Genomic DNA, 26,797 nt, shown 5'->3' on the forward strand with positions numbered 1-26,797 from the left:
TTGACACCGTAGAGGCGCCTCCCTCTCGTGCTTCATCGAACATTCACAAGATACCTCATGTCGACAGCAAAACGCCAATCTAGTGAGCTCAGCGGCTCCCCGTTTTAATAGAAGTTTCGTTCCCCTGTCTTAGAATCGGGTCGTCAGAAGCTATTTTCTCGGGGGCATGAAATGGCAGGAAGCGACCAATAGATTCTTCAGAAGCCGAAGCATCGGGGATGCTTAGCCTCCAGAATTCAGAGACGATCCGTCATTTCTCGAGCTTCAGAATCAAGGCCCCGCAGATCCTCACTCGATGTGTTGACAGATCCCATGCAGAAGCAATGAACTCACTAGGTATCCTAGCCCGAACCTTTCTGAGAGTCGAAGGAGAATCTCTCGCGGTCGAATTTCAACACTCGCCTATTAAATCTCCTGAACCGAACGCGCCGAGCCACTTCATCGGTCCACCGTCTGATTCGAATCTCTCAGTCGCTCAGCTCATGAGGAGATTGATTGCCGAAGAGGACATACTTCATTGAAACATCGCTTGTCGCGTCCAAAGAGCGCGCTGTCTGTGTCACGACATCGTTGTAGCGGCCGTCGTTGCTTTTGTCGTTGTTGGCCCATAACCCTGCGTGTTTAAGGCTGGCTGACTTCTTTTCTTATGTCTTTCCCTCTCCAGAAGGGCCAGAGCTTTGCAGTCAACCGGCTCAACGGGTCGTTCATCCACTCGCTGGCTCATTCGTTTGCTCGGTTTCCGATAAGTTCATCCTCGAAAGAAAAGTTGTCCCTCCAGACGTGATTGCTCGTTGCCCTCGAGGGCCACGAAGTGTATTCGCTCCCCGAAGATCTTGTGAACGATCCGCCGCGGGCCGCGCGAGTCGTTCCATATCGTGCTGATAGCGTTACAAGATAACAGCGTCTTCCTCGGCTCTACAGATCCCACGATGTCCGCGACTTCGCCAGGCGTGACCCTGGGAGTGTCGAACCTCGCCGGGGGCTATACACCGGAGACCTTCCTCCAGATGAGCAAGAAGATCGCACAGATGACGCAGGTAAATCATTCCTCAACATCTCGGTCTGTCCTTTGTAGCAGCGCTATTCCTCTGGACTGGGTCAAAATTAATCTCGTGGGCAGGTCCGGCTCGGACTCCTTGCATCAAGACCTATCGCTCTCCCCCGGTTTATTCGCTTCGTGGATATCGCCGAAACGGTCACGAATGGTGATCATTCGGTATACTGAGCCGAGTCTCCGAAAACAAAGAGAAGAGCTACCTGCAAGGAAGAAAGAAACTCCGCTCGGAGGGCCACCACCGCCTAAACTTGAAGCCTGTCAATGCCAAAACGATCATTACTCAATTTGCGCCACCGGCGGCCCAGAGTCTGTGACGTTGAAACTAACCGAGTCGCTGGTGATCCGCCGATACCGACGGTCATCAGCAGTGATGAACGCGCGAATGAATAGTTGGCTGCTGTCAATTTTAGCGGGCCACCCTCCTAAGACTTGGCAAGATTGCGTAACATGGGAAATCGATTAGATATCCAAGACACAGACTAACTGGTTTATTAAAGAATAATGATGATAATGATCTTCATATGTTTCCCCTCTTTCCAGGTCATTTACTCTCTGAACAACAAGATCGAAGTTCAGGACTCGGCTCTGCATGCGATGAAGGAACATTATGAAACTTCATTGAAGGAATGCATATATGACGCCTCTAATAGGACTAAGAAGAAGGTTCGCTTTTTTGTCGATCTATCTCAATATATGTATACATATACGAATGGGGCGGATTCTGACGGTACGTGAAGGCAGAATGGAGTTTTCGCTCACAGCACTGAGTCCCTCGCCCGCAGAATGATGACGAATTACGAATCCGGTCGCATGTGCAACTGTTGGAGAGAACGCTGCGGAACGAGCGGGAACGGAACGAACTTCTACTCAAGGAACAGAGGCAACTCCGGGAGCAGATGTGTTCGAGGTGGCCAGATCCGAGAATGACATCACTCGTCCACGAGCTTCGAGGTATCGATTCCAAAAGCAACTTATCGGAAATCTGTGAGGCCTCGTATTCTCGAGCGTCTCTGCCAATCGGGCTGACGGGAGTCGGACTTTCTTTGCAGAAACGAAGACCGATTTCGAAAGGAAACTCGACGAGTTCGAGCAGTTGCACCATGAGATGACGCTCTCCCCATCGTCAACTGCAACGCACACCCTCGAGAGAAACCCTGCGAATTCGAGCCTCAAGTAGGTTTTTGTAGATCGTCAGTTCCATGGATATGCGCTCGTGTCGTAGCATCTGGGAAGGAATTTTCAATCCTTGCTCCCCTTCATCACCAGCTCGAGCCAGTTTTAGTGATATCTCCTGCGGAGAAATACGAAGATACCAGTGCTGAGCGATTTCAGAAGGCAATGCTAGAGCGCTCTATTGCAAGAGACGAGAGCAGCACTAATCAGGATCCGATTTCCAGCCTCCCTGAGCAGGTCCTCGCGGCCTATTTGAAGCAGAAGTCGCATGAAATTCCGAATAACTTGAAACCCCCAGTCAGCGATGACATACAGATGGCGCTGAAGACGAACACAAGCTCTTCCGGTGAGCAAGAACTGCTGAGGCAGCTCGTGCCATAATTAAAGATTCCATTGGGTCACTGATTGCTCAGAAGAGAACTACCCCAGACGATATCATACCCTTGTCGTCGTCTGACCTACGGATGATAGGTGATCGGGTCGGAAGACCTTGAGGGAGATCGTTCCACGGTAATCGCTCGATGGATCATTGCGGACTGAGACCCATTTCGATGTTTTTCAGTTCCCGACCTTATCGCTCGCTTTTCAACCGTGGGCACGAGCCTCGACGAAACTATTGAAACCGATGTCACCGAGGACCCGTTCATAGTCAAACACAAGGAAATCAATCTCGTCCGGAATAATTTACAGCAGGTAATCACCTTTTTTGTGGAGCATATGTTCTTACAATTCGAATGTTCGTTCACCCCTGAGAATCTGTACCTGTACCTCTTTTTTTGTTTACGGCGCGACGCGTCTCGTTGTGTCAGCTGCTAAACTTGGCATAGCGCGCGAGAACTCGGCGGTCAACGCTACCGAACTCGATAGTTTGTGTTGGGTGCCCCTAGTCTTTTGATTGGGAAATTCTGCTGATTCTGAGCGTCGATTTGTTCTGCATAGTGCCAAACCGCCAATTCGTTGCGATTGTACGGAGAGGTCGAGCTAACTTAAAGGTCTTGAGTTAAACAGTAGAGTTCGTTCTCGGCGGTGAAATGGCGGTTTGGAGTTTGAAGAAGCTGAAAATTCTCAATTTCAAGTATTTTGTAAGTCGCTTGCCTGGTTATTGAGTAATTGAAGCCGCTGCCGACACAATCCAGTTCATCCCCCCATACTAAGCGCATCGCAGTGAGAAAAGAAGCGCTTGTTTAGAAAGTTGTGCTGACGACGAGCTGAATCGGTATTCTTGCAGGGCACCCAACGAGAGTCGAAGGCCAGCGAGCTGATCAAACTCAGAGGTGAGTCAATCAGGGTCCGTTACGAAGGAGTCTCTATTGGGGGGGATTCTGTCGAGCAGGGCGGGATATCGCAGGGATTCAGTTTGAGGAAAATTGAAGGTGTCATAAGTAAGTAGCGCAAAGGAACTACCACTTCTCTCTCGTCTCTTTGTCGAGCATCGCTCCGAGTCTCATTCACTCAGCTCGTCTGGAGGGTCAATGATAATCTGGAAAACGGTGCTTCGATAATATGCAGATATCGCGTCGCTCTCATCGGAACCAATAAAATACACAGAGAGCCGGGAGAGTACAATGTATCTTATGGAGTTCGAGAAGAAAGATGTCACTTCGCGAAAGCCTTTCCTCGGTGGGAGTCCAAAGATCTACTACCTTGCTCGACCATCTGGAGTCCCGCTTCTCGTGAGGGATGACCAGAAGATTCGATAGAAGTCGGCGTTGAGTGACCGAAATCTCTACGAGGTTTAACTCCGATCAAGCTGGCAGCGCGTCTCCCTCTAAGCCAGACCGCCGGTTGTTGGCCTGCCTTAGCTTCTAGGTTTCTCCCGGGTTTCGGAACAACTCCCGGGATGCCCGACGGCCTAGCAAGTGTTGTGTGGTGAACTCGCAGACGACGGTGCTTCATTGAACTCACAACGGGTTTATTCCTCATGCGCCCATGTTCGCCAGAAGACGACTTTCTTCAACAATCAGAATGTGACGCGGTTCGGGCACGGTGACGTTCCTTATTGACTTACTAAATATGGGAGTGTACCTCGATCTGTTCTCTTTTCGAAACTGGAAGTCCGGCGTGTCCCCGGCCTACCGAATGCTTCAGTTCTATCTCTGTTCTATAAAAGGTAACCTTCAATTATTCTCTAACTTGAGGTTTGTGATTTTTCTCGCTCTTCTATCCATGTCCTCGAGTTTCGTCATTCATCCATCCCTGCGGGGTCACGTCGATGGCTGAATCTCGGATCTCATGGCTGGCCTCCGGTACGAAAATCGATTTATCCCCTCGAGCGGGAATCTGGAATTCGATATGTGAACAATGTGGAGCGGATACAGCGCTCCGCGCAGCAGGTCGGGTCGATGTAGTGCTCGAGTTCACTCCGGGTCGATCCGGGAGCTGTGAGCACCGAAAAGGGCACTTTCCGGAGTAGCTTCACTTGGCCAGTGCGGTCGGATAGAATTTAATTGACGGGCGGGACTGTCGGTCTCGGTGCAACGAGCAGCTCGACCGTGTCGAAAGTCTCAAAACCTTTCGGTGATTCCCTCGTGACTACACGTATGCTTCGTACCTAAGAATGAAGGAGAAAAGCTCCCCATTAGTATATTTGGAGTTTGAGGAGCGCATTTTCGGGTAATTGGGTTGGACGGAACTCACTACGCTCGAGGCGCACTACCGCACAGCTCTTAATTCGAACCCATCACCCCCCGCCCCCTATAATGCTCGATCCCAGGATTTTCCCCACGGAATTTCTCGGTGACGTTCTTGAGACATCAACCTCGTTTCCGAGTGCGAGTGGTTTGTCAAATAAGATGAAAGGTTATTCGAATCTGAGGATGAATGTGTCTGGAAGGCGTGAAGCAACCCGACTCTGGGTGCTTCGCTCACGAGCTGGTCGTGAACGAAATATTGGGAGAGCATGCACATCGTGCCAGCAACCTCGCCCCTAGACTGTCAATCGATTCGTGATCTCCGAAGACGAGACATCTCGAAGGCAGGCTACGAGGAAGGGAATCATATCTCTCTACTGGCGCACAAATGAAGCGGGAGGATCCGGAGTAGTCTAGTGATATCGCTATCCGAGCTTCTCTCGGCCATGCGGAGCCTCGATCATAGAAAAAGATCCGCCTAGGTCCGAACTTCCCTCGCGTCAGATGGGCGTGCGAGAGATTATCGGTCGACTGATGCGGAGATTTGGTCAAACTCGTGATGTAAGAGCAATCGAAGGGAAGCTCCCCGAACGCTCTTGAACGAGGTTAATGAACAGGCGGCACAGTTTGCTCGTCTGAGGAGACGTTGACAGACCAGGCGACACTCAAGATCGGAGGTCGACAACATCGTATGACAAACCAAACACGAGTTTTTGAAAGCTGACCTCGAACAGTTTCGTTTTGAAGTTCGCGCGTTCCTCGCGAATACAGTCTCTGAAGCTCTCGACCGTCACGGGAGCCCTCTCGTAGCCCGGCGAGGACGACTGAAGCGACGACTCGAACGACAATCATTGGGGTGATGGAACACTTGGGCACAATATTGAGACTAGAAACGGTCGCTCGTAATTGATGGTGGGAGTGAGCGGCGACATAGATTTCGGAAGGTGCTGACCTGGTCGAAGCTTGACCTGGTACTTTCCCCTCCCTGCATGAGCTCTACGACCTAACACTTTCGGATGAACCACTCTTGGGCCCGAGAGCTCGACAATTGATGTGTGCTCGCCGAAATCTCAAAGTCGCAAGAAGCTCCGACGCGGTTGCACTGGAACGTATTTCTCTTGTCTCGGGCACCTCGCTGGTCTTACTTTTATTAAGGCTGAAACTTCTGATGGAAACTTGCCACGGTGTCAGGAAGACGAAATAATTTCCCTTAGGTATCCACCCGGCGTTCTGTCGAGGAGCGGACACTTGATACCAGTCTCGCTGGAGCTTCTGGAAAGTCAAAGCGCGATTCTTGCCATGACAATGGATGCGTTTTCTGCAAAATCTTGTCGATAACTTGTACTGCCACTGCACTAATCAGCGAAACGCATGCTTTCAATTGACGTCACTCAAGGTTCAGAGAGAGGGTCTCGTGGCCTAAACTCTGCGGTGGAAACCAGGGTCTGTAACCGGTCCCTCTGAGGAGATGACCACCGGCTCTTGATACCGAGCACCTCGCCGAATACTCTGTGTCTTCTTCCGAACAGGAAAATTCGCTCTTCTCTGACCATAGTGAAAACTTTGAATTCGCTCCCTATGATTCTTCTTCTGTCTTAGTTCGTGAGAGTTCCGACTCCACCGGACCGGAGCTCACCCATCCTCGCATCATGGAGTCATATGCTTATGACTATGACAGCGCCAAGGTGCTCCAGAACTTTGTCGTGGGAGTCTACCTCGGTAAGTTAATCCGTGTAGGCTCGCTTTGACCGATTTGTACTGGTCTGCGAGGAATTCCCCGTTTGTGAGTCAAGGGTTTCCAAATCGGTGGGAACCCCTGAGGAGTCTCAGAGACCGATGGTCCGCTCGGACCATTAGTGGACTTTCCCTTGGAGTATCCTCAGTTGCGTTCTCGCGATTGGGATCGCAGTCGGGTTATCGGTAGGTGTCCAAGTGCCGCAGGACCGAAAGGAGCTCCCATGTGATTGCTCGAGTACCCGATTGCTTAACGTTTCTGTGGAAAGGCAGCTCCGAGAAAAATTGCGATCCGCAACACTTCCGTACTCTTGTGTCGGAGTCTCAGTCACTTCGACGCGAGATCTCCGCTGTCATGAAACCAAGAAGTCGAGGCTCTCATCATCTTCCCTCTTACTACGAGGGAGATCGTCTCGATGCGACAGTACTTATCATGCTATCTATGGAAATTCTGCCATGAGAATATTCCGGATCACCTCGGACACCGCAATAGAAGTTTGAAGCTGGTGCTCCCAGAGACGACACCGTCTCAATTATTGGAGCAAACCATCTGGCTGAGTGACTGAGCATTGATTTAGCCACCCTCCGGTCGACTTGTCGGGAGCTATTTCCAGTTTGCCCTCATCGCGGCGTGAAGATCTCTTCGCAAGCGACTCTGGCAATCAGCCCTTGGGCAGACTCTTGGAAAAGCTCCTGACTCATCCTTCATGACTCAATGTGATGCTTGTCTATCTCCTACGTCTTCGGTGACGCGCACGCACAACCTCACATCTCATTCTGCCTATTCTTGTCGAGAGAGCGCTCTTCTGCGTCCGATGAGGTAAACATGACTGTGATCGATGTCGCTTCCGCGATGTCCAATCGAGTTTTGATGCGGCCGACGTATATGGGAGCGATCGGACCGGAATCTGCAGACCTCTGATCAAATCGAATCGGTCTTGAAGAGCAAAAGGCTGAGTCTCGTCTTATATATTTCCTCCGCCGTCTGATTTCTCGGGCAGAAGATCGGCTGGAATGGATGCAAGTCGGTCAAGGTGCCAGCCTTGATTGAAAGACCAGACAGCACAACGGTACGACGTTTAATTCGTCGGACATCGACGAACTCCGCGGAGAGCATGCCCGGGAAGAATCAGCAAGTGATCGAGGGTATCAGGAAGCATCCTAATGATCCCGCTCCAATCTAGCGCGTCCCCGGTCTACCTGGGTTTTCTTGTCCCATTTCATAGACCCAGTACGGGAATAGGTTGGATCTGGAGCGGTCAATGCGGAACAGTTCTCTCGCTGAGACTAGCGCACAGAGCTCGCATTGGGAACTCCCGGAAGAGCCTCATGAGCTTCGGCGGACTACATCACGACAAACAGCGACGTTCTGAGGGATTGGCTAAGCGCGTGATCAGCTCCGAATACTTGAGCGCGATTAGTCTGTATGTAAATTCAAATCACATGAAGAGACCCACTCGCGTTAACCCTCGGACCCTGACCCATGTTTACGAAAAGTCCTACCGGCGGCGCGGCGTCCCGATGCGCTGTCAATGTTGTGGGTGAAAAGATGAATAATCACAGATAGAGTAATCACGTTCAAGTGGTAGCAGAAGCGAACGAACGAACGAGCGAGCGAGCTGGCGAATTATCCAAGTCTTTAGAGAAAATCGATCGTTGTTGCTGTAATTGTCGAGAGGTCAGTGTTTTATTTCACCCCGGTCAACGGGGCGTTCTCGGGAACTAATGATATGGCTCAGCACGGCTGCATCGCTCGAACCCGTTACGTCAGTGAAAATTCGAGCCGCGCCTTTCCGTTGTGCATTGTTGAAGCTCTTCTACATGAATCTCTGGATGATGTTCGCATCGCGCACTGACCGTGTGACCGGAGTCGTTGATGAACCGTTGACGATGCTCAATTTGTTGTTTTTCCCCATTTGAATCAATGCCGCAACGGTTTGCGGTCGACCTCGCTTCACTTGAACGAGCTTCAGCGTCAGCGCCCAAAATTATTACGCAAGCGTTCTGGACTGTTCCAATTGTGGAAGATTCACCTTTCAGATCCGGGCGACCACACCAGTGTTTTGTCAATCCGAAGCTGTTTGACCGGGAGACAGATAGCTGACTGCTCCGCGGTCTGATCGCCCGACCGGGAGTCCTCCCGGGTTCTTTGAGCGTCCGAGACTCGGATCTGGTGGAGCTCATGCATAAATTGAAGAATCGAATTTCGTGATTTGACTCGTCCACCTCCCATGAAGGGAAATCCATTTCACATTCATGCGGGTCGCTTCAGAGCGTCGCATGATCTGTTGTCTGCGCAGCACTGCTCGCGTTCATTTCCTCTCCGCCGCAGAGCTTGATGGAAAACGAATGCGGAAGTCGCTCGGCTCGGTCCCTTGGTGTGGCCCCTCTGTATGCTGAGTCCTCCTCGAACTTTCACCGAATCTCGCGCAGGGGTTGCGGCCAATTTTTTTTACCTACTCCATCTACCTCGATGGCTTGATAAGCCTCGCTAGGAATCCTCAGGTTTCTTGATCCGAACCACCGACCTCTCGCTCGAGACAACTCCGGTGTGCCTGCGCGAATCTGTCTCGGTCCGTCGGGCCGCTCCTGTCAGACTATTCAGCTGCCACAATCTTCATCTTTCGGGAGCTTCGGAATCAGAGAACTTTAATCCTGTTTTCCGGGGGCTGGAAACCCGAGAAGCGACGGGGCACCTTCCAGACCGGAACTTGAGTGAAGGATTGAGGTCCCCTCCCGACAGCGGGCTAACGACTCTACAACTCCGGACTCCTGCTTGGAAAGCCGTGTCTCGACATTTCTAGATTGGTATTAATTGGCACGCTACCCGCCTATATAGCAGTCACCGGCAGCAGCTGGACCCTATACATAGACCGATTGTTCGTTCCGCTCTTTTCGGACGCCTTGCTTGCTTAGTTGCTCGGACCGGCACATCGTCTTTCAGCTGGTTAGATGTCTTGTGCCGGGGCTGGGTCCTCCTCTGCTACCCAATCAACTGGATTGTAACCTGTGTGTGTTCTTGTAAACGACTTTGGAAGACAGAAGATCAGCCATTGGAACCAAGGGACTGTCACATGTTGCTTCCCTCTCGGGCCAGAAGCCTCGCGGAGGGTACGGGGCGTGTTCCGAGCCCGCTCAGGAACTCCTTCCAGAAACTTTCTCTTCAAAATGAGATGAACATTCTGGATATGTACGGAGCTCATGTCTCTATGAATGTTGCCCGTGTCTTCCTTCCGGATCAGTGCTCTGGCCTGCCGATCAATTTTATTGAAAGAGAATTCAATCGCTGCTTCCCCTGGCCGGGAAGTTGGATCTTTCTTCTTCTCCTCGCGCCAATCTGTCATTCCACACTTGTGGTATTATAATTTGGACGCTAATGCTCCTTTGCAATCACAAACGGACGCGCGGAGCAGCGTTTTCGCGTCGCAGAAAACAGGACAGAAACCTGCTGGGAGCGATTGAAAGAGCCGGCGGGCCGAACGCTTGCCCTTCCGCTGGGCGAACAAGAAACGGAAATGAGCTTCTTTTTTCCCGTTCAGCTTCGTTCGAAACCGTTTTCTAACCAATCAGGTGATATCAATGCGGTCGTTAATGGTGGACAAGTATTTGAGCTTGATCACAGCTCGGCCACAATTTGCGACGTCAAATTACGTCCACCACGTTCATGGTGAGTCTCGGCGACCGGCAATGGAGGCAGTCGATCTATCTACCTACATGTCCGTCCGTCTGGCTATCTATCTATCGTTCGATTGATCGCCTGCTTCTCCGGTCGTTTGCTCGATTCGCCGGTGACACGAAAGCGTAAAAAATCTGAAACAAAAAAGAAAATGAAATCAAGAAGTAAATTAGGCTCCAGTTTCGACCTCAGGAAGAGCGTCTTCAGCTCCTGTATTTTTTAATTCGTTGTCATGGAATTCTGCCCGCTCTCTTCTTCGCCATTCTTCGGGGTGCCCCAGGGCATGGGTGACATGGGACTCGGCGAAAGAGCATGAATCATTCGCATAAGTTATCCCAGAATTATCGCTCCCGGAAATCGGCGAAATTTCCGTCGAGTTAGCATTCGCTCTCATTTCGACCCTCCCGTTCGCGACGGTCAACATCACCCGCGAAGCGTCCAATTCATGTTGCGTGTGGTTGGAGAAGCGCCTGATGGCAGGGTTGGCGGAACGACGATGACGATCGTTTTGAAGCACCGAGCTGCCAGACCAAGTGACCACATTTCAAATTGGGCTACACGTGTGACAGTAATCAGGGTCCGAGAACTCAACCACGTACAAGTAATTCACCATGGAGAAGCAGAGCGGGGGGAGAATTCAAACAACATACGGAAATCCGTCCTTCCCTGTCCGTGCTGCGATTTGCAAGCTTTTCCGCTATCTAGAATCTAGCGGATCGGCGAACATAAATTCAGATGGAGCTCAAACCATCTTGAGCATGGTCATGCGAGCTCCGATCTCTGAAGATCCAGTGTCCCTACGTAAAATCTTCGGAGCCCTAGTTCCGAGCCGTGTCGAGCTCATCCAGGACGACCAGGATGGCTCCACGAGAACTCCGACGTTCTCTGCAGAAAATAAAGTTTGCGGAACTTCGCGGGCGAGTTCACATGTTCGATAAGAGGTCGTCGCGCGCTCAATTGGAAATTTCGAAATCGATGATGTCGGAGACTTCAAGACCGGTATCGCTCTTGGCCTTCGAAAGATTCGGGAGAAGAGGCCTGTGTTTGCTTTCGTCTTTCGCGAACGCCATTGAATTGAGTGAACGATGTTTCGCTGACGCTAGTTCCAACCAGCGGGGTGGGCAGTCGTCTGCCAACTTGAGTTTCTTGAGGTTGAAACTTGCGTCAGACAATGCAAACCGTTTCCACTAGGTACGACCCGTCGGCGACGACAACTCTGTTGTCGTAGCCGTGGTTACCGCGCGCTCATCCCGGTCCCTCTCGGTCTCTCGCAGCCGCCGCTGCTGCCGCGACAGGACCTTCCTCTGGTTGCGGGCACTGCTGCGTCTCGTTACCTGGCTTCTCAGAGCACTCGGACCCTGTCGCAGGGAACAGCCCCTCTATCGCAGTGCCTCGCCGTGCCTTTCGTGGTGTTTCGGTCCATGAGGACCGGAAACAAAATGGAAACGATAAACTGAGTAAATTATGTGATTGGATGCGCGGAGGTCCTGGGTGTCTTCGGCCTGAATCCAAGTGACATCCTGATGTGCCGAGGAGCCCGTTGAGGACCTCCTGGCAGATTGTCGCTCCGCCGATCAGCGGCTGGCTCACGGCACCGCGCGGAAATCCCACAATCTCTGCAGCTTCCGAAATCGAGCAAAGTGTCGTGTTTCGGTGGAGCTCGGCGAGCCATGGGTGCGAATGGTTCGACGCCGCGGCTGAAGCGCAAGAATTCACCTGGTGATGTGTCTGACAGTGGATCGCGGAAGAGCAGGAGTTCCGACGGTTCTTTCAAGACTCCTCCTACTCTCCTGAAGGAGAGTGGCAATGAGAGCACAAAGGATCCTCCGAACGAGAGAGGCAAGACGAAGGACCGGGTCGGGAAACCTGACAGGAGCGCTAAGGACAATATGAAGGACGAAAAGAGCATGATCAAGAGTAATCCGAAACAGGATGCCAAGAAAACCTTTCCCTCAAGGGAGCGACGAAACATGTTCGGCAGGAAACAGACGTCCGCGCCCATGGCCAATATCGATTCCGACTCGGAAGAAGGCGCACCGCCTAATCCAGAGTCTGCGGATGAGATCGAGTTCCATACTCCACCACCCATCAGGAAGGCAATCAATACCTACAAAGAGATCAAACAGATCAATAAAGGTCTGACGGTGCTGAACGACGTGAATCGAGATACGAAAGAGTTCAAAATGTACAACGACTCGAAGGACTTCAATGCGCCGACCGTCTTGCAAAATGAGAAAACTCTCAGCCTGGACAACAATCTCACCCGGCTAGCCCGAGGTAAAATGCTATGTAGCCTCTCAATGCGGAAAGAAATCAAGAGGATAGTTCTCCCCAATCAACTACGAACTAGAGAGACAAGTTCGGGGGAAAGATGGGGAAAACTCTGGAGCAATCCTTGAGACTCCTGTTCTTCTCCCGCCGAATTTTCCAAGCCTACTCTGCATTTCTCTCGAATCGCGTTTTCTCGTTTTTTTTCCAATCCAGCCGTTGAGACTCGAGGGTCTATGGAAGAAGGTGCGAGAGCAGTGGAGAGCTTTTATGAGCTGGCGCGAACCTTGACACACGAGCTCAGAACGTGGGTTTGTGACGAGCCCTCGTTCGATCTAGCATTTGAAATCGAAGGGATCGACAAGCAGTTATGGTGAACAGGCAGAGATCGGCAAAGCTTGACAGCGTTGACGAATCGAAGCCTTCGGCAAATATGGAGTTTTTGACTCTATTAGGAATGACTGGAAAAGTCCGCCTGCATCGGAAAATCTGGACGAAATTCCACAAAACTGATCTCGCAGCCTCCTAATCCTACATTATTCTGTTGCAGACAAGATCAGCATGTTGGAAGCGACGAAGACCGAACAAGAAATAGTCATCAATAAACTGCAGACCGAAGTGGTCAAACTGAAGGAGAAAGTTCGACATCTTTGTAAGCTTCGACAAGACTTGCTGGAGCAACGAAGTCAGGTTGAAGACCGTATGCGCTCTGTACAAAGGGTGCGTGCCCATGAAGAAATTAAGCCGGGATTTCCTTCCATAGATTTAAGCATGTGGAGCTCATCGAGCCTCGGGGGAAGAGCGCCAACTCCAACGGGAGTACGCCCGAACAGTGATTATTCTTATCATCGAGTTGTATCCTTCAGGAGCGTGAGCACGAGATCAATCAACGTGACAGCAAAATTCGAGAGCTTGAAGATGAGCTCGAGCAGTACGAGTGCAAGATGGAATATTTGGAACATACGCAGGTCCATCTACAGCGAAGTCTCCTTGGTGAGTTGCTGCCGTAGGTGCCGCCCCTGCTCTTGCCTCGAGAAGCCGACAGCAAAGGCCAAAGGCTTAGGAGACGAAGAGTTGGTCGGCCAGATGCTGAGCCAGGCCGTCAGAATGGCCAAACGCTATTCTTAGATGGTGCGGGAAAAGGAGAGGAGGAGGAGGGATATCGTGAGACTACCTCAGAGCCATAGCGCGGTCAGAGGAGAGACACTGAAGAAGAGAATAACGAGCCTATCTTCTGCTATGCCTACAATAGCCCGATACGACAATAGGTTCCAGAGTGAAGCCCCAGTTCCGCTCAAAGCTCGAAATGTTCCTAGGAGCTCTCGGTTCCTTGACCGCTCGGTCAAGGTAGCACTCGGTGTGGTAGATTTTCCCTCGAGCTGGCGCGCGAGTTTTGACATCGCTCTAAAAATTGTCGGACGCGTTCCGGGCGGAGCGAATTCGAGATAAGAGAGACAAAACAACATTTCAGCTTCGGAGAACAAGACCCCCAAATTATTGGAAGAGCTCCAGAAAATCAGTCAAGATTTGGCAGAATGTCGCGATGAGCTCAAAGAGAAAAACCATCGGATACACGAGCTCGCGAGCTCGGTCATGACCAAAGAAGCGATGATCGAACGCCTCCAGGCCGATTTGAAAGCGTTCAAGAAAGAAGCCGCCGCTGAGATGGAAAAGCGTTTGTGAGTTCCCTCCAGCAATTAATTAGTTTCGGAGCGTTTTCTAGCGCACGGATTAGGATCGTGTTTCCGAAATCCGCTCGACATCGAGTATCGATTCGCGGAGTCCTATATCGTGTGGACGACTCTTCGCGGCATGGCAGCGCATCAAGAAAATATTAATCGAATTTTTTCTTCCCATCATGCAGCCTCACTTACACCGAGGAGAAAGAACGTTTGATGAGTCAGCTCCAAGAAGAAACTGAGGAATACGTCAAAGCCGCCTTCGCCGAAAAAGACTGTCAACTGAAAGAACTCAATGAAGAGTGGCAGAATCGCTATGACCAACTCAACGATGAGGTGAGTCACTGGAGAGCTCCTCTGGATTTTCATCGGAATTTCAAGGATCGATATCCTCGGATGGGTACGGTTAGCTGCTGGATCCCTCGGATTTGAGCCACTCCGAACTTTTCACGTGTGTGTCGGCTACAGAAACTATCCCGGGAAGAGTCGCTGTATCAAAAACTCTGGAAAAATTATTGACAATGAGCATTGTTGTCCTCCCGATTTTTCGCGACAAGCCTACGCCGGAATTTTCCAGCCTGACGCCTCTGTGAGAAGGTCGCACAGAGCACTGAAAGCCAAAAAACTTATACCGGACGAAAGATACCGTCATTTAGGGACGGGAGGTGAGAAAGCGACGGTGACGACAATCAGGCAAAGGAGCTATGCAGAAAGGAGAGCTGAGAGGGGAACGAAAAAATATACCCCGTGAGCAATTTGAAGCCCGGCAGTAAGATAGATCGGAATCAAAAGCGCTCGGGGTCAAATCCTGTGATTCGCCGCCGGAGGAAGGTGTCTTTCTAATCCGGCGAACTTTAAAGTTGGATTCCAAGCCCATGTGTCCTTTGTTCCATCTCAATCATTCCTTCATCATGATGACGATGATGACGGCGGCGGTAGTGAATGATAAAATCTCCGCATTGTTCGGGCTTTTCTGTCCCAGCTTCTTCAGAAGTCCGCAGGCGCTTCGGGTGCAAAATGATTTCAAGACCACAACAAACAAGTCAGCCAAAAAAAGAAAGCTGAGGCTAATAAAACGAAAGGAAGAGGGGCCACTGGAAAGTAATTCGACTAATTCTTAGTGGGGCTCGGATTAAAAAAAGTGCTTCCCGAAAAACAGTGCCCAGCGCGGCAGAAGAAAGAGGAAAGTTCACGGTTGGAAATCTCCATTCCCTCCGAGCCTCGATCTTGACGAGTCTCGTACACTTGAAATCCAGGCCTATGGGTCTCAGCTTTTTCGAAATTGTACGATTTTCCGATTTTCAACGCGGCAGGTTGGGATAGCGATCCCGAAGAACAGATTCCCGTTTGATCCTCAGATTCTCACGAAGCTCAACTGAGCGAAGATGACTTAATCACCTGTGCTTTATTAGTTTGAAGAAGACGACGGCCACCCAGAAGTTATCCGCGGCCTTCTCCGGCGCATCTGAAATACGAGCTGTGAACCAGGATCGGCTTTCTAAGCGGGATACGGTTCTAACGGAATGACGGGCGTCACATCTCAATCACTGAGAAGACGCAATTTTCCTCTCAATCAGTTGTTCACTCGGAGGATTTAATCTTCGGAACCGCAATACTCCGGGATGCGATTCTTGAATCACTGGCTGCATCGCACAGAAGACGTCGCGTTTGAGATTAAGTCAATCTTGGGAAATTCGATGACGTAAAAAAAGAACCGAGAACGTCTCCATCGGGAGCCGGGAGCTTCCAAGAAGGATTCGGCAGGCGTGGAATACTCTGCCCGATGCAGGGAGTTCCAGAGGCTTCATCTCCTTCATGGGGCGAATCGTTCGGGCTCGTTGTATTGCGGTACGGTGTCAGAAGAACACCAGCAACTAGTTCACGATTTTCGGAAGGTGCATGGCGTGTACGAAGAGCGCCGCTTGAATGCTCAATGTTGACTTTTCGCTTGATAGCGAAGCGCTCGGTGCTAATTGAAAGCGAAGCGTGTAGAACCGATGAGCGATGGATGATACATATTCGCTTTTCAGATGGTGTCTCTGCGCAAAGAGCTTGAAGAAGCGATCGCGGAGAAAAACGATCTGCTCTTATCGAGGGAAGATTCCAGTTCATCGGATGAAAGTGTTTCGGAAGAATCTGAAAGCACGAGCTCAGATTCCGAGCTCGATTGGCAAGTTCAGGAGCGCATCGAACGCTTCAGGGAGGAGCTCACACGAATTCACGATATCAACACAATCGGTGATTATCACTTTCTTCGCCCAGAAATGCCAATTTTCCGTGACGGCGATATTTCGGCTTTGCTTACACAACTTCTCCCCACAATAAATTGAACTCACGCTCACGAAAAAAGATTCTTCTCCCTATCCGATGGGCGGGCGACCGATTCGGTAGCAGTTCCCAGGAAAATATCGAGTATTTCGGCATTGATTCCTCGGGCTCACCCCGCGACTGCGCGCTCCGACGATTTCAATGAAGGTTCCGTTCACCATTCCAGAACAAAGAACCAAACATGAGAATCAGCTGACGGAGGTTCGAGACAAGCTCGAGCATAAAATCATGATTTTGAAGAAACAGCACGAGGAAGAGCTTCGAGAGTTCGATCAGCTCCTGAACGATGAGCTCAATCGCGTCCACAAGAAATATCAGACAGAAATCCGGAGGCTCCGAGACCAAAGTGAGTGCCACGTTGTCAATACTTCTACCGAGAGAGAGTCCGTCCGGATTCTTCTCAATCAGTAGGATCATGGAAGAGCAAGCCACAGTATGCAGAGGCTTCCGACACGCCCCTCGCGTCATCAGTGAGCGAGCGGACCAGTTTTCTTTCATATTTGGTTTTGTGAGTCGAGCGAAAGTTCGAGCATTCAATGAAACGGCACCCATGTGGCCGCGCCTGACGCCCCGGGTTCCCCTCACGAACGAAATTTGAACGATTCTGTTCAGAACTGTATTTATAATACAGTGTTGACGGGTTTCTAAGATCTCCGCACAGAAGGACCAGCGAAAGTTGGTCACTTTCCTTTCGGCCAGCGTAATAGCCTTCGCCAGAAAGTGAGTCTCCGGGCGATAACGCCCGGGGCGCGTCCGGATGCTACCGAGGGCTGGTTCTATACCCTGACGGCAGCTTTTGCAGCGGCTGTCCATGCGAGCATACGACTCGGCCCGAGCCACGCGGTTCAGTCGGACCGGCTATTTATATTTATTCGGCGGGAAAACTGCCATTCTCCGCATCAATCTTCCCGCCGTCATTGAGTCCCATCGGCACCATTCGCCCTTGTGTCAGTTCTTGGTCCGCCTTGAACCTTCAACCAAATGTAGATGAGTCATGAGGGCGGTCGGGCCTTTGAGCAGTCATCGACAGGTTTCAGTAGAAAATCCTTCCGTGAAAACGGAACTCCAGGAATCTCGGGAGAGACGCGAGGAACCTTGCTCCGCTCGAGATAGGAGCCATTCACATAGAACTGTCCACAACGTCAACAATCGCTCCGTTTGACCTGAGCGAGCCGCGACGCGTGGTCGAGGAGGATGATGAAGACGAAACATCTGGATTGCAATTGTTAGAGGGACTGCTCGTGGATCGGTCGCACTTTGTCATTAATACATCCGAGCGAGTGTCCTAGTCTGTCTCTGCGTGTGTTAGGAATTATGCCGGGCTTGAAGAGTCGGACTGGAGGTGGTTCTTTTGTGATACGGATCGTCCAAGTCGGTGTTGACAGGAGAATCGGTCAATTCTCGGGGTTCGTCCGAACACCGCTACCCAAATGGCAATACATGCCCGATCGCGGTTACTCCGTATTGGATTGGGCTGGCAGAGGAGGTCTTTGGAAAAATCGAGGAATTTTACTATCCCCGATTCCCAAGCAGTTTCTTCCCGACAATCTCGGATCTACGTCTCGGGCCGGCCGCGAGACGCGAGCGGTGGGAAAACATGTCAGGTACTTTGGTCCATAAGAATAACCTCCCGAAGTCGCTCGCAACCTGTGGAGTCAGGGTGTCGTTTGGAAACATGTTTTCCTGCTCGTGTGGTGACACAATTAAATGTCGTAGCGTTGTCTTCTGGGCTCTTCCTGGATTGCCTTTCGCTCCGGTGGTGCGGCGTCGCAAGGTATGAGCGTTGCTGCGTCGGATGCGCGGTCGCTTGGTCGGTTGATACTCGGGGCTCGCTGCTTGGCTCGTCCGCTGTTTGACTCTACCGTGCTTAATTTGGGAAGAAGATGGAACATGGAAATGAATACCTTCAACGCTCATCGCACCGACTTGAGGAGTGAACGCATGAAGGCGGCCAGAACGGCTCCACGAAGCCCTGAACTTTGTGCCGTCCGTACCGTGAAGACTTTCCCTCTTGATATTATTATACCAGACCGTAACTAACGCGAGACTGACAGAACAAATCAGACTTTCCGCCGCCGGTCGTCTCTAGTGCGTCCGCTTTCACCCCCTTGACGCTATTATCACAATAAGGATATAATAACAATGCTGGCAGCAGCAAAGCAGAGGCACGGTGGCAACAGAACTCTAACCAACCGTGATGAGGCGCGCGCGAAAGGATGCGATCGCTGTCACTGCCGCGGGGTCGAATATTACACGTCGTCGTCATCTTGGACAATGCAAACAGATTGTGGGACGCGGTGATCCTCCGAATGCTCGTTATCCTCCTTGGCTATGGAAACAGAGCCGGAGGAGGGAGGAGAGTTGCTGGCTTTATTATTGTTGACGCTTTCGGTATCGGAGCCCCAGTCGTCAAGACTGGGTCCGTCGATTGAGTGGAGTCACCGCGATTCTGACTCAGTCGGCATCGCTGAGCTCGGGAGAAGCTTTTTCCAATGAAAAATTTCCCGCGCGCGATTGAAAGAGTGACGCCAGCCGGAAATTCGCCGGGCTCCCCTATCGCAGTCATGAACTGACTCCCTCGCGAGCCCGAGGATCCAGAATCTATCGTAACAATCTCTCGGTTTTTTTGGAATAGCAATAAGAGCTCGGGAACGATTTCTCTCCGCTGCACTCCGGATTTATCATCGAGGCTTAGGGAGGAACGGCCGAGTGAGGAGAGAAAATTCACGCGGACGCGAAGAGAGCGTGGAAGCGATCGCTCAAGACATGATTGAGAGCCTAATCTATCGGGAGATGGCGAAAAATCTCTGATCGGTCATCCCCGCTGATCGTCGTTGAAATAATGTGCGGTGAATATCTGATCAGCAATAGAGATTGATTCGATTAATTATGCGATGCGACGGATCTCGAGGCGGGCAATACGTAGACCGTGACACGAAGCACGGGTAACAAGCTGGAGAACAAGCCCATCTGTATACACGACCCTCGATCCGAGACAACCAAGACGATCCAAAAGCTGATAATCATTCCGAGAACTGGCCTATCCAATGAACGGAACGAATCCAAGGGGCTCGATTTCGGAGAATTGCTTGAGGATCAGCAAATAAAGATCAGCCACATGTCGTCAGAGAAAGGCTGCAAAATGGCATTCGAAAAGTGCGAGCATGGAATAGGGAATATACGAGAAGCTTCCGATGGAGCCGGTGAATGGAATGGAATGGAGGATAATAGATTGCGCGATCAAATTCACTAAGTACAATCGAACCCTTAACTTTCAGAGAGCGGATCTCGAGAGCTCGAGGAATGCAGCGGGAGAAGAAAAGTAAGTCAGTCTCAGTATCGTTATCTTATCGGACTCGTCCCTGCTCAGATAGAGCGATTAGCCGCTGTCCCGTCAAGGCTGATTTCCGACCGGCTGATCACTGAATTTCGCGCCATCTTCAGCGACTAGAATGGCCAATCGACCGGCGTGTTAGAAAGTGTCAGGCTTCTGGTGATCATTACGCGTACGATTCATCATCAATTCGGGCCGAAGGGGAAACACGGAATCGTAGTGAAAAAAAAAGTGAAATGCCAGATGATTGAAGTGATCTTGATGCGGTTACGGCAACGGCCGGGCCCGCTGCCAGTGGATGAGCGGGCGGGCAGGAGGGAGGGCGTACGGTCGCTTGCTCGATCGGAGACGATCAGGAAAAGATCGACTTCACTTTTGATGGAGTCAAGGGTCAGTTTTGCCGCTCCGTTCGCTCACGCGGCGGCGGCGGTGGCCGACCACTTGTAAAAAGCAGGAGCAGCCATCGTAGCGACGGCCCGTTTCCGTTTACGAGGTCTTTTCACATGCATCACACGCGAAACATTAGCAAAACAAGTGTAGCCAGCCATAGGAACTGTCAAAGGGTCCTTGTAGGCTTGCGTTGCTCGATCTTCGTTCGCTGACTAGCTGAATGGCTAGCCGACCACGTAGCTGTCCTTATACGGAAGAGCCCCAGAGAAAGAGGTACACGCCTCGAATACTTCACCGGTCTGAAACAAAGAAAAATCCCTCCCTGAATTTCCGGCTAAAGGGAAGAAAATCACATGAGTTCTCTGTTACCCACGAGCAGCTTGCGAATCTGAGGTAGATCCGAATGAAGAATATAGCCCCGGCTCACCGTACTCAAAGTTTCCCGTTCACAGACAGATAAGGGCGTTCAGGCTTTCGTCAGCCCTAGCGCTGACAGACTCGGCAGCTCCGCTGAGGTTCCCGAGGAACTTCAGGCGATGAAGATGCGGCTCAGCGAAGTCCAGGATGAGCTAAGCCAGAAGCAAGACGAGATTGTCAAGTTACGCACAGAGGCTTCCAACCAGATCAGGTGGGCTGAATGTAGTTTCGCATAATTCGAAAATCAGCGGGACTCGCGGAAAGCATGATTCTCCGTTCGCGCATGGCATCTCGCAGATCGATAGACCTTCCTGGCTGGGGCTGAGGCAGCTTCATGAGGCAGCTCGATGCTCCTGATGGAACTTGTGCTCATTCGATTCCTTGATCGATTGAGAGGAGGCATATTCACTGCTCACGCAGAATCGTAATCGAAGCTCGACCGCGAAAGTGTTCCAAGCCGTCTATCTGTAGCAGGCATCCATGACTGCAATTACCTGAAATGGAGATCTGGATCGCGATACTGACCATTATCCACAACAAGTGCGAATAGCTGCAACACGTGCGGTCGGGCTCGCATTTCTCTTAACTCGTTGATGCCCCGTCGGGACAATATCGGTCTTTCGAAATGTTCTAGACATATGTATCCATTATATTGTGGCGGTATTCGAATCGACGGTCATCGCCGCCATCACTGGACCGGTAGATCTTTCTTTCAACGCGCGAAAGAATTGAAAAACCTGGAAAGACAGACTGACCGAGCGACCGACCGACCGATCAACAGCCGGACCGGTCACAGGGAAAGATAGAACAGCTCACCGAGATGCTGGCTGTCAACGGAAAGCCTTCGACGACAGCTTCGGTAGACGCGAGCGAACATGCTATAATTCACGCTCTGCAACGATCGTCCAATCGAGCAACTTTCCATCGCTACAACCCTCGGAATCGGTACAGCCTACGTCATACCAAATGCTCCTGGAAGGAGCCGCGACCACGTGGCGAGAGCGACTCGCCTTCTTTATCCGTGAATATAATCACGACACCCCAGTGATTATTGGAGAAAAACAACAACAACAACAATAATAATAATAATAATATTATTATTATAATAATGATATTGATATAGATAATATTGAGTGCAATCGAAACAGCAATTAGCGCTGGTGACTTATCGAGCGTTAGCAGTCCAAATATCGTCCGCATTGGACTTCGGGCGCTGCAAATCTGGTGATTGGTGATAAAATTATTGATCTCAGTAGCAGCCTTTGATTTGGGAATAATTCCACCGGAGAGCAATAGGGGGGAGGAAATTTGGAATTTGGGAGGATGGAAACGAAGGAAAGCCGTATCCTCTTCTTGCTTTGTCTTCTCGGATTCTGAATGTTCTTGTTCCTTATCCCCTCGCAGGAATATCGAGTTGTACTGGCAGGAACGACTCACCAAGGAGATGAAGGAACTTTGTTACATCAAAGAACAAGAAGTCGAATCTCTTCGGGATGAGTTCAACAAACAAGTCAAACAACTGACCGACAAGATAAACTCTCTACAGACAATGTAAGTCATGATCAAATTCGCTGTAGAGCTCAAAGATACGATTCCAAGCTCTGTCGAAGGTAATCATCGTGATGTCGTGCGCTACGTCGGATGACGTTGGATCCCGACGTGACACGCGTCATATAGAGCCCAGTCCTCCCGGAGGACGGAGATGGCCGACGTGAGCGCGGCGCTTGACCGAGATTTTGGGAAGGCTTCCGTGGTTTTCCCGGAAACGAGCCAGACGGCCATCACCGAGCGGTATCGTCGAAGGGAAAGAATCCCAGCGCATGGTCTCGGCGGATCCCACCGGGGTGATCGGCTCCAGATGGATCTGACTCGGTCGCCGATGTCGCGTCCTTCGACTTGACAACGGTATTCGAGAGTCGTACTCACGAGTCATTCAGTGGTTTGACAGTATCGGGCAGAGTCCGTTGATTAGCAAAGCGCAGCAACACAGTTCGAGTGGTGGCGATTGTGACGCTGTTGACACTGCGGTTTACGATGGACCTTGTTCATCTAGATTTAGCGCGAATATTTTTCCTTGCCCTCCCACTCACCCCGCTCGTGTTACTAAAAGCGATCGACAACGAACGGCTTTGTACAAAAATAGAGACCGTCGAACGAAAAGCTCTCACTTCCGAGTTGACCAATCATCGAAGAATAGCTTCGATCGGCGCCCAGACAACAATCTGTTCCTCAGTGCCCGCCTTTACCGCTGCGAACTCAGCACCGTGAAGATATTTTCGGACTCTCCGGGAGGCGAACGCCTGAAAAGACCCCCGCAGTTCGCTCGAAGACGCGAAGTCTTAATCTTCGCCAGCGATTACCGCCTTAGACTTTTTCGAGAACATTGGACGCTCCCATCTGACTAATCATGCTCTCGCGGGCTCCGGAATCGTGGCAGTCGAGTTTCCTGCAAGTTTACTCCGGTGTGTGCCAACGCAGCATGATCTTAGACTTGAGTTTCCTTCCGTACAGCATGAAGCTGACCGGTCAGGATCAACCCGTGGCAGTGCCGATCGTCGAAGAACCATCGACATCGGAAGAGCAGGATCCGGAAGACGTTGAGGAGGACACCGACGACGACGTCGAGTCCATCGAGGAGATCGACGGTGGCCAGAGTGACGAAGAATTTGAGGAGATCATCGAAGAAATTATCGAGTTGAGTCCCTGCGCGCAGAGAGCTGCCGCTCTCAAGCACAACCCGCTCGTGGTGAGTAAACTTATTCCAAATCTGTCCCGCATCGATTTTTTCCATATATGAGACACTCGTGTAGACAGAGATAGCGAGAGATTACCCCCGCACCTGTCGGCGTCGTCATCATATCGCAGAACTTCAAGACACCTGAATGCCTCTGGGTCTACGACGCGACGCCGAAATCGGCCTCGTTCGGAAGTTCAGGATTCGTCTGCTTTGTTCTTCGAATCAGACTCTATTTGAGCTCTTTCATTGTCAGCTTCTCAAGAGCTACTCTGCGATAAGCGACGCTGCTATCGTGACTTGTGTGCCTTCCCAACTCCAAGCCGGTCTGGAAAACGACCAATTTGCCAGGCATTCCCAAGTTACGGACGCCGACTGACTCGTAGGTCCAACGACTGACCAATCGCTCGGCCAGCGGAATGACTGACACACGAGTCCGAATCAGAAAATGACACAAATGTGCCTTCGGGTGAAATCTAGCGACAAGCAGAAAAAAGCGCAAGAAAGAGAAATCGGAGGAGAAGAAGAAACCAGTCCGGGAAAGCAGGCAGCGAGCCGAACGCGGCTCATCTGAAGCCCATCGAACTAATTACGTCGCGTTCACGTCAACCGCTAAAAGACACCATGGGACCGTGGTTCCCATTACTTCGAGCGGCGGTAGTTCCGGCGGTCACGTTGGAAGCGCATATTTTCCGCTTCGCTCCCTCTCCGCGTGTCGTACTGATTTCCATTCTTCCCGCCGATAAGAAGTTTGGCATTTGCCGTCTTGGGACACTATCTCCGCTCCGTGGAGAACCCCACAGAAAAACTTGAACGTATTTCATAGATCATGCCCCTTTCAGAAATCTCCGTCAGCGTCCCTCGAAGCCGGCGCATCCCGAACAACGTTCCCGGGATCGCTCCTTAAAAAATCCAGCTCGAGCGGAGACTGCCGGCCGTCCTCGAAGGGTAAACGGGTCTCGTTCGCGGAAGATCGAGGCGATCTCCCGATGCTCCTGAGGTACAACCCCGATGTCAGCTGCATGGATATCCTCCGACCACTTGAAGAACAGTTTATGTCAAAGGTCAGTTATTTAGGCGATCACTCATGAATCATCACGCCGCCGCTCGTGTGTGTGCTTAGTTTTCTGTTACACCGATCGAGAGAGAAAAAAATATCTTGACGACCATCTTCGGCCACCGCGCTCCGGCGCAGTGTTTCGTTCGCCTAAACCGGCGACGTTGTTGCCGACAACTCAGTGACGGCCGACTAGAGTTGGTTCTTATCGAGAGAATCGCTGTACCTTCCGGATTATGCAAAACAGTCACAGTGGTCATGGGGGAAATATATTTCGTTGCCTTTCGCTCTTCGGGGAATCCAATGGAATTATCGCCGTATATTTTCTTCCGTTCGCGAGGCACAAGCGTCGATCATCTTCTGCGGGGCTTTCAGTTGAACTCATTGTCCCGTTGACGGTGTAGTAGCGCCCTGTGCAGTTATGATTCGGTATTGTTGCCGCTGTCGCGCCTCGCTTCCGTAAGTGCCGCTGAGACACTCCCCGACAGGCGTGAAGCTGGATTCGTGAATTGGGCTTTTGTCGGCATCGTCCCCGTCAAAGTCCAACAATGAGCGTGGCGGATCGATCTGATCATGTTCAAAACTCCGATCAGCGTGCATGGCTCTGCTCGCAGAGGAGTCATTTCCTCAACTCGCCTCAAACTAGCCCGCGATCCGAGCAGACTTCAAAAGAGAGTCGGCCGTCCGCTGAAAGGGCGCCCCAAGCTCAAATCACCCGCCTAACAACACGTAGTCACTCACTCTGCTGTCAAGACGACAGTCGATCCTTTCAAGAGAAATCTTTCTATTTCTCCTGGACTCGGGATCTTATTGGATCTTTGCTGATCGCTGTTCCCTATTTTGCTGCCACTCGACGATATCTATTCCTGAATTGTGTTTTGCGATTACGGAATCGACCGGAGAAAGCGGAAAGCTGACTGAGATATCCCTTATCGGAGAACTGCACAACGGCGACATCGATTAAAAATCGATGTATAAATTCTAATGGAAGATGAGGTGTGGAACCCCTCAAATGAACGTTACGGCGTACGTTCCTGCTAACAATCGGAAGAGGAAGGATAAAATGGGTTTTCTGCTCCCACGGGGAGAACATCGCTGACTCGAAAGTCAGAGCGAAGCAGAGACGAACGTAGCGGTCTCGATCTCGAGGAATTCTCAGAGCGGCGAGCTGAGTTCTCCGAATAATACTTCATTTGATTTCATTCCAGAAAAAACGAAGCTCGATCATCAGGCAATCGGTGAAACGATCCCAAACCAAAGATGAACCGAGAGACAGTCAGCAAACCCAATTCTGAGGAGGAGATCCGGGGGTATTCCCGAATGAGATTTTGATGATGATGATGAAATTCGGATTTCTGTGACCTCCTATTCGCCCATTTGATTTTTTGAGCTATAATAGTCACGGATAAGGAAAATTCGTAATCAAACGCTAGCGAATCCGAATGTGGAATCAGTAATTGTTCATAAAGATGCGGAGCCGAAGGATTTGACGAGGGAGAGAAGGAAATCAGCACTCTCCGAAGTCCGGAGGGACGAATCGTAACTGTGATCGGTCTGTGCTGATAGACACCGAGACAGAATCTCACTTCGAATACCCCGAACCGAGTCAGCCGCGAGGACGAGCAGCGCCTCCTACGTTTCGTTGGGGAGAGGCTGCACGTAAGGAAAAAGTTCCGTCCGAAAAAGATTCTGTATTCTATATTTTCCATCGATTCGAATTCATTGAGTCCGACATTGTGTCGGGGCGAGATCGATGGAGCAACCGATGAAAAACTAGGAACTCGACGGGTGTAAATAGATGACCGGAATTTTGTAAACATGACACCTCGATTGAAGGCGCAATTTTCTAAGATAGAAACAAGAAATATTTGTAAATAAAAGGACGCTGTAAGTATTGTTTCAAACCCTGACCTTCGTCTGATGATTTCATGTCCATCCCTCCCCTACCCGTCCTACAAGCTTCTGCTGTGACACTGCGAGTTCGGAACTCGCGAACATGTTCAGCGTTATTCAAGCTCCCGACGCCCTTGGTTCGCGTGGGGAATCATCACTAATGTTCGACTTCTGCGCGAATAAAGTCACTCGAACTGCGGCTGAACTTTTTCTCTCAAGCGCAAGTTTTCGGTCGGTACCGCTACATCGAATGTCCGAGCCGTCCCTGAACTCGAGGTCTGGCACCGCGAATTATGTCCTCTCCTAATTGGCATCAAAGTCGCGAAAGAGTCAACAGAGAATGAGAGGAACCCTAAACACATTTGGGGCGACCTACATACGTGAACACGACAGATGGACATAGCAAAACAAAGCAAGGATAGAATTA

At 50.9% G+C, this 26,797-nt stretch overlaps 2 protein-coding genes across 2 annotated transcripts; both read left to right on the forward strand.

Annotated features, from left to right (window-relative positions):
* The first annotated feature begins 11,940 nt into the window (after nucleotides 1-11,940).
* On the forward strand, nucleotides 11,941-15,596 carry LOC100901663 (putative leucine-rich repeat-containing protein DDB_G0290503). Its single transcript, XM_018640234.1, has 6 exons — nucleotides 11,941-12,547; nucleotides 13,089-13,258; nucleotides 13,405-13,531; nucleotides 14,010-14,217; nucleotides 14,403-14,553; nucleotides 15,576-15,596. The coding sequence occupies exons 1-6, from the start codon at nucleotides 11,941-11,943 to the stop codon at nucleotides 15,594-15,596; spliced, it is 1,284 nt and encodes a 427-aa protein (XP_018495750.1).
* A 4,170-nt stretch (nucleotides 15,597-19,766) lies between these two features.
* On the forward strand, nucleotides 19,767-25,772 carry LOC100901804 (uncharacterized). The gene is made up of 6 exons (XM_003737842.1): nucleotides 19,767-19,867; nucleotides 20,722-20,897; nucleotides 22,091-22,237; nucleotides 23,198-23,432; nucleotides 24,263-24,484; nucleotides 25,686-25,772. Exons 2-6 carry the CDS (start codon nucleotides 20,806-20,808, stop codon nucleotides 25,770-25,772), a joined length of 783 nt encoding a protein of 260 aa, XP_003737890.1. The 5' UTR covers nucleotides 19,767-19,867; nucleotides 20,722-20,805.
* The last annotated feature ends 1,025 nt before the right edge of the window (nucleotides 25,773-26,797 follow it).

The sequence above is a fragment of the Galendromus occidentalis genome, unplaced genomic scaffold (genome assembly GCF_000255335.2).
Source record: "Galendromus occidentalis unplaced genomic scaffold, Mocc_1.1 scf7180000075612, whole genome shotgun sequence".
NCBI lineage: Eukaryota > Metazoa > Arthropoda > Arachnida > Mesostigmata > Phytoseiidae > Galendromus > Galendromus occidentalis.

Excerpts from the sequence above, each read along its gene's own strand:
- LOC100901804 (XM_003737842.1), top strand. The coding sequence starts at position 20,806 with ATGAAGATGCGGCTCAGCGAAGTCCAGGATGAGCTAAGCCAGAAGCAA. Across the intron at positions 20,898-22,090 it reads GAGGCTTCCAACCAGATCAG|GAATATCGAGTTGTACTGGC; the intron begins GTGGGCTGAATG and ends ATCCCCTCGCAG. Across the intron at positions 24,485-25,685 it reads AAGAACAGTTTATGTCAAAG|AAAAAACGAAGCTCGATCAT; the intron begins GTCAGTTATTTA and ends ATTTCATTCCAG.
- LOC100901663 (XM_018640234.1), top strand. The coding sequence starts at position 11,941 with ATGGGTGCGAATGGTTCGACGCCGCGGCTGAAGCGCAAGAATTCACCT. Across the intron at positions 12,548-13,088 it reads TCTCACCCGGCTAGCCCGAG|ACAAGATCAGCATGTTGGAA; the intron begins GTAAAATGCTAT and ends ATTCTGTTGCAG. Across the intron at positions 13,259-13,404 it reads GTATGCGCTCTGTACAAAGG|GAGCGTGAGCACGAGATCAA; the intron begins GTGCGTGCCCAT and ends TGTATCCTTCAG.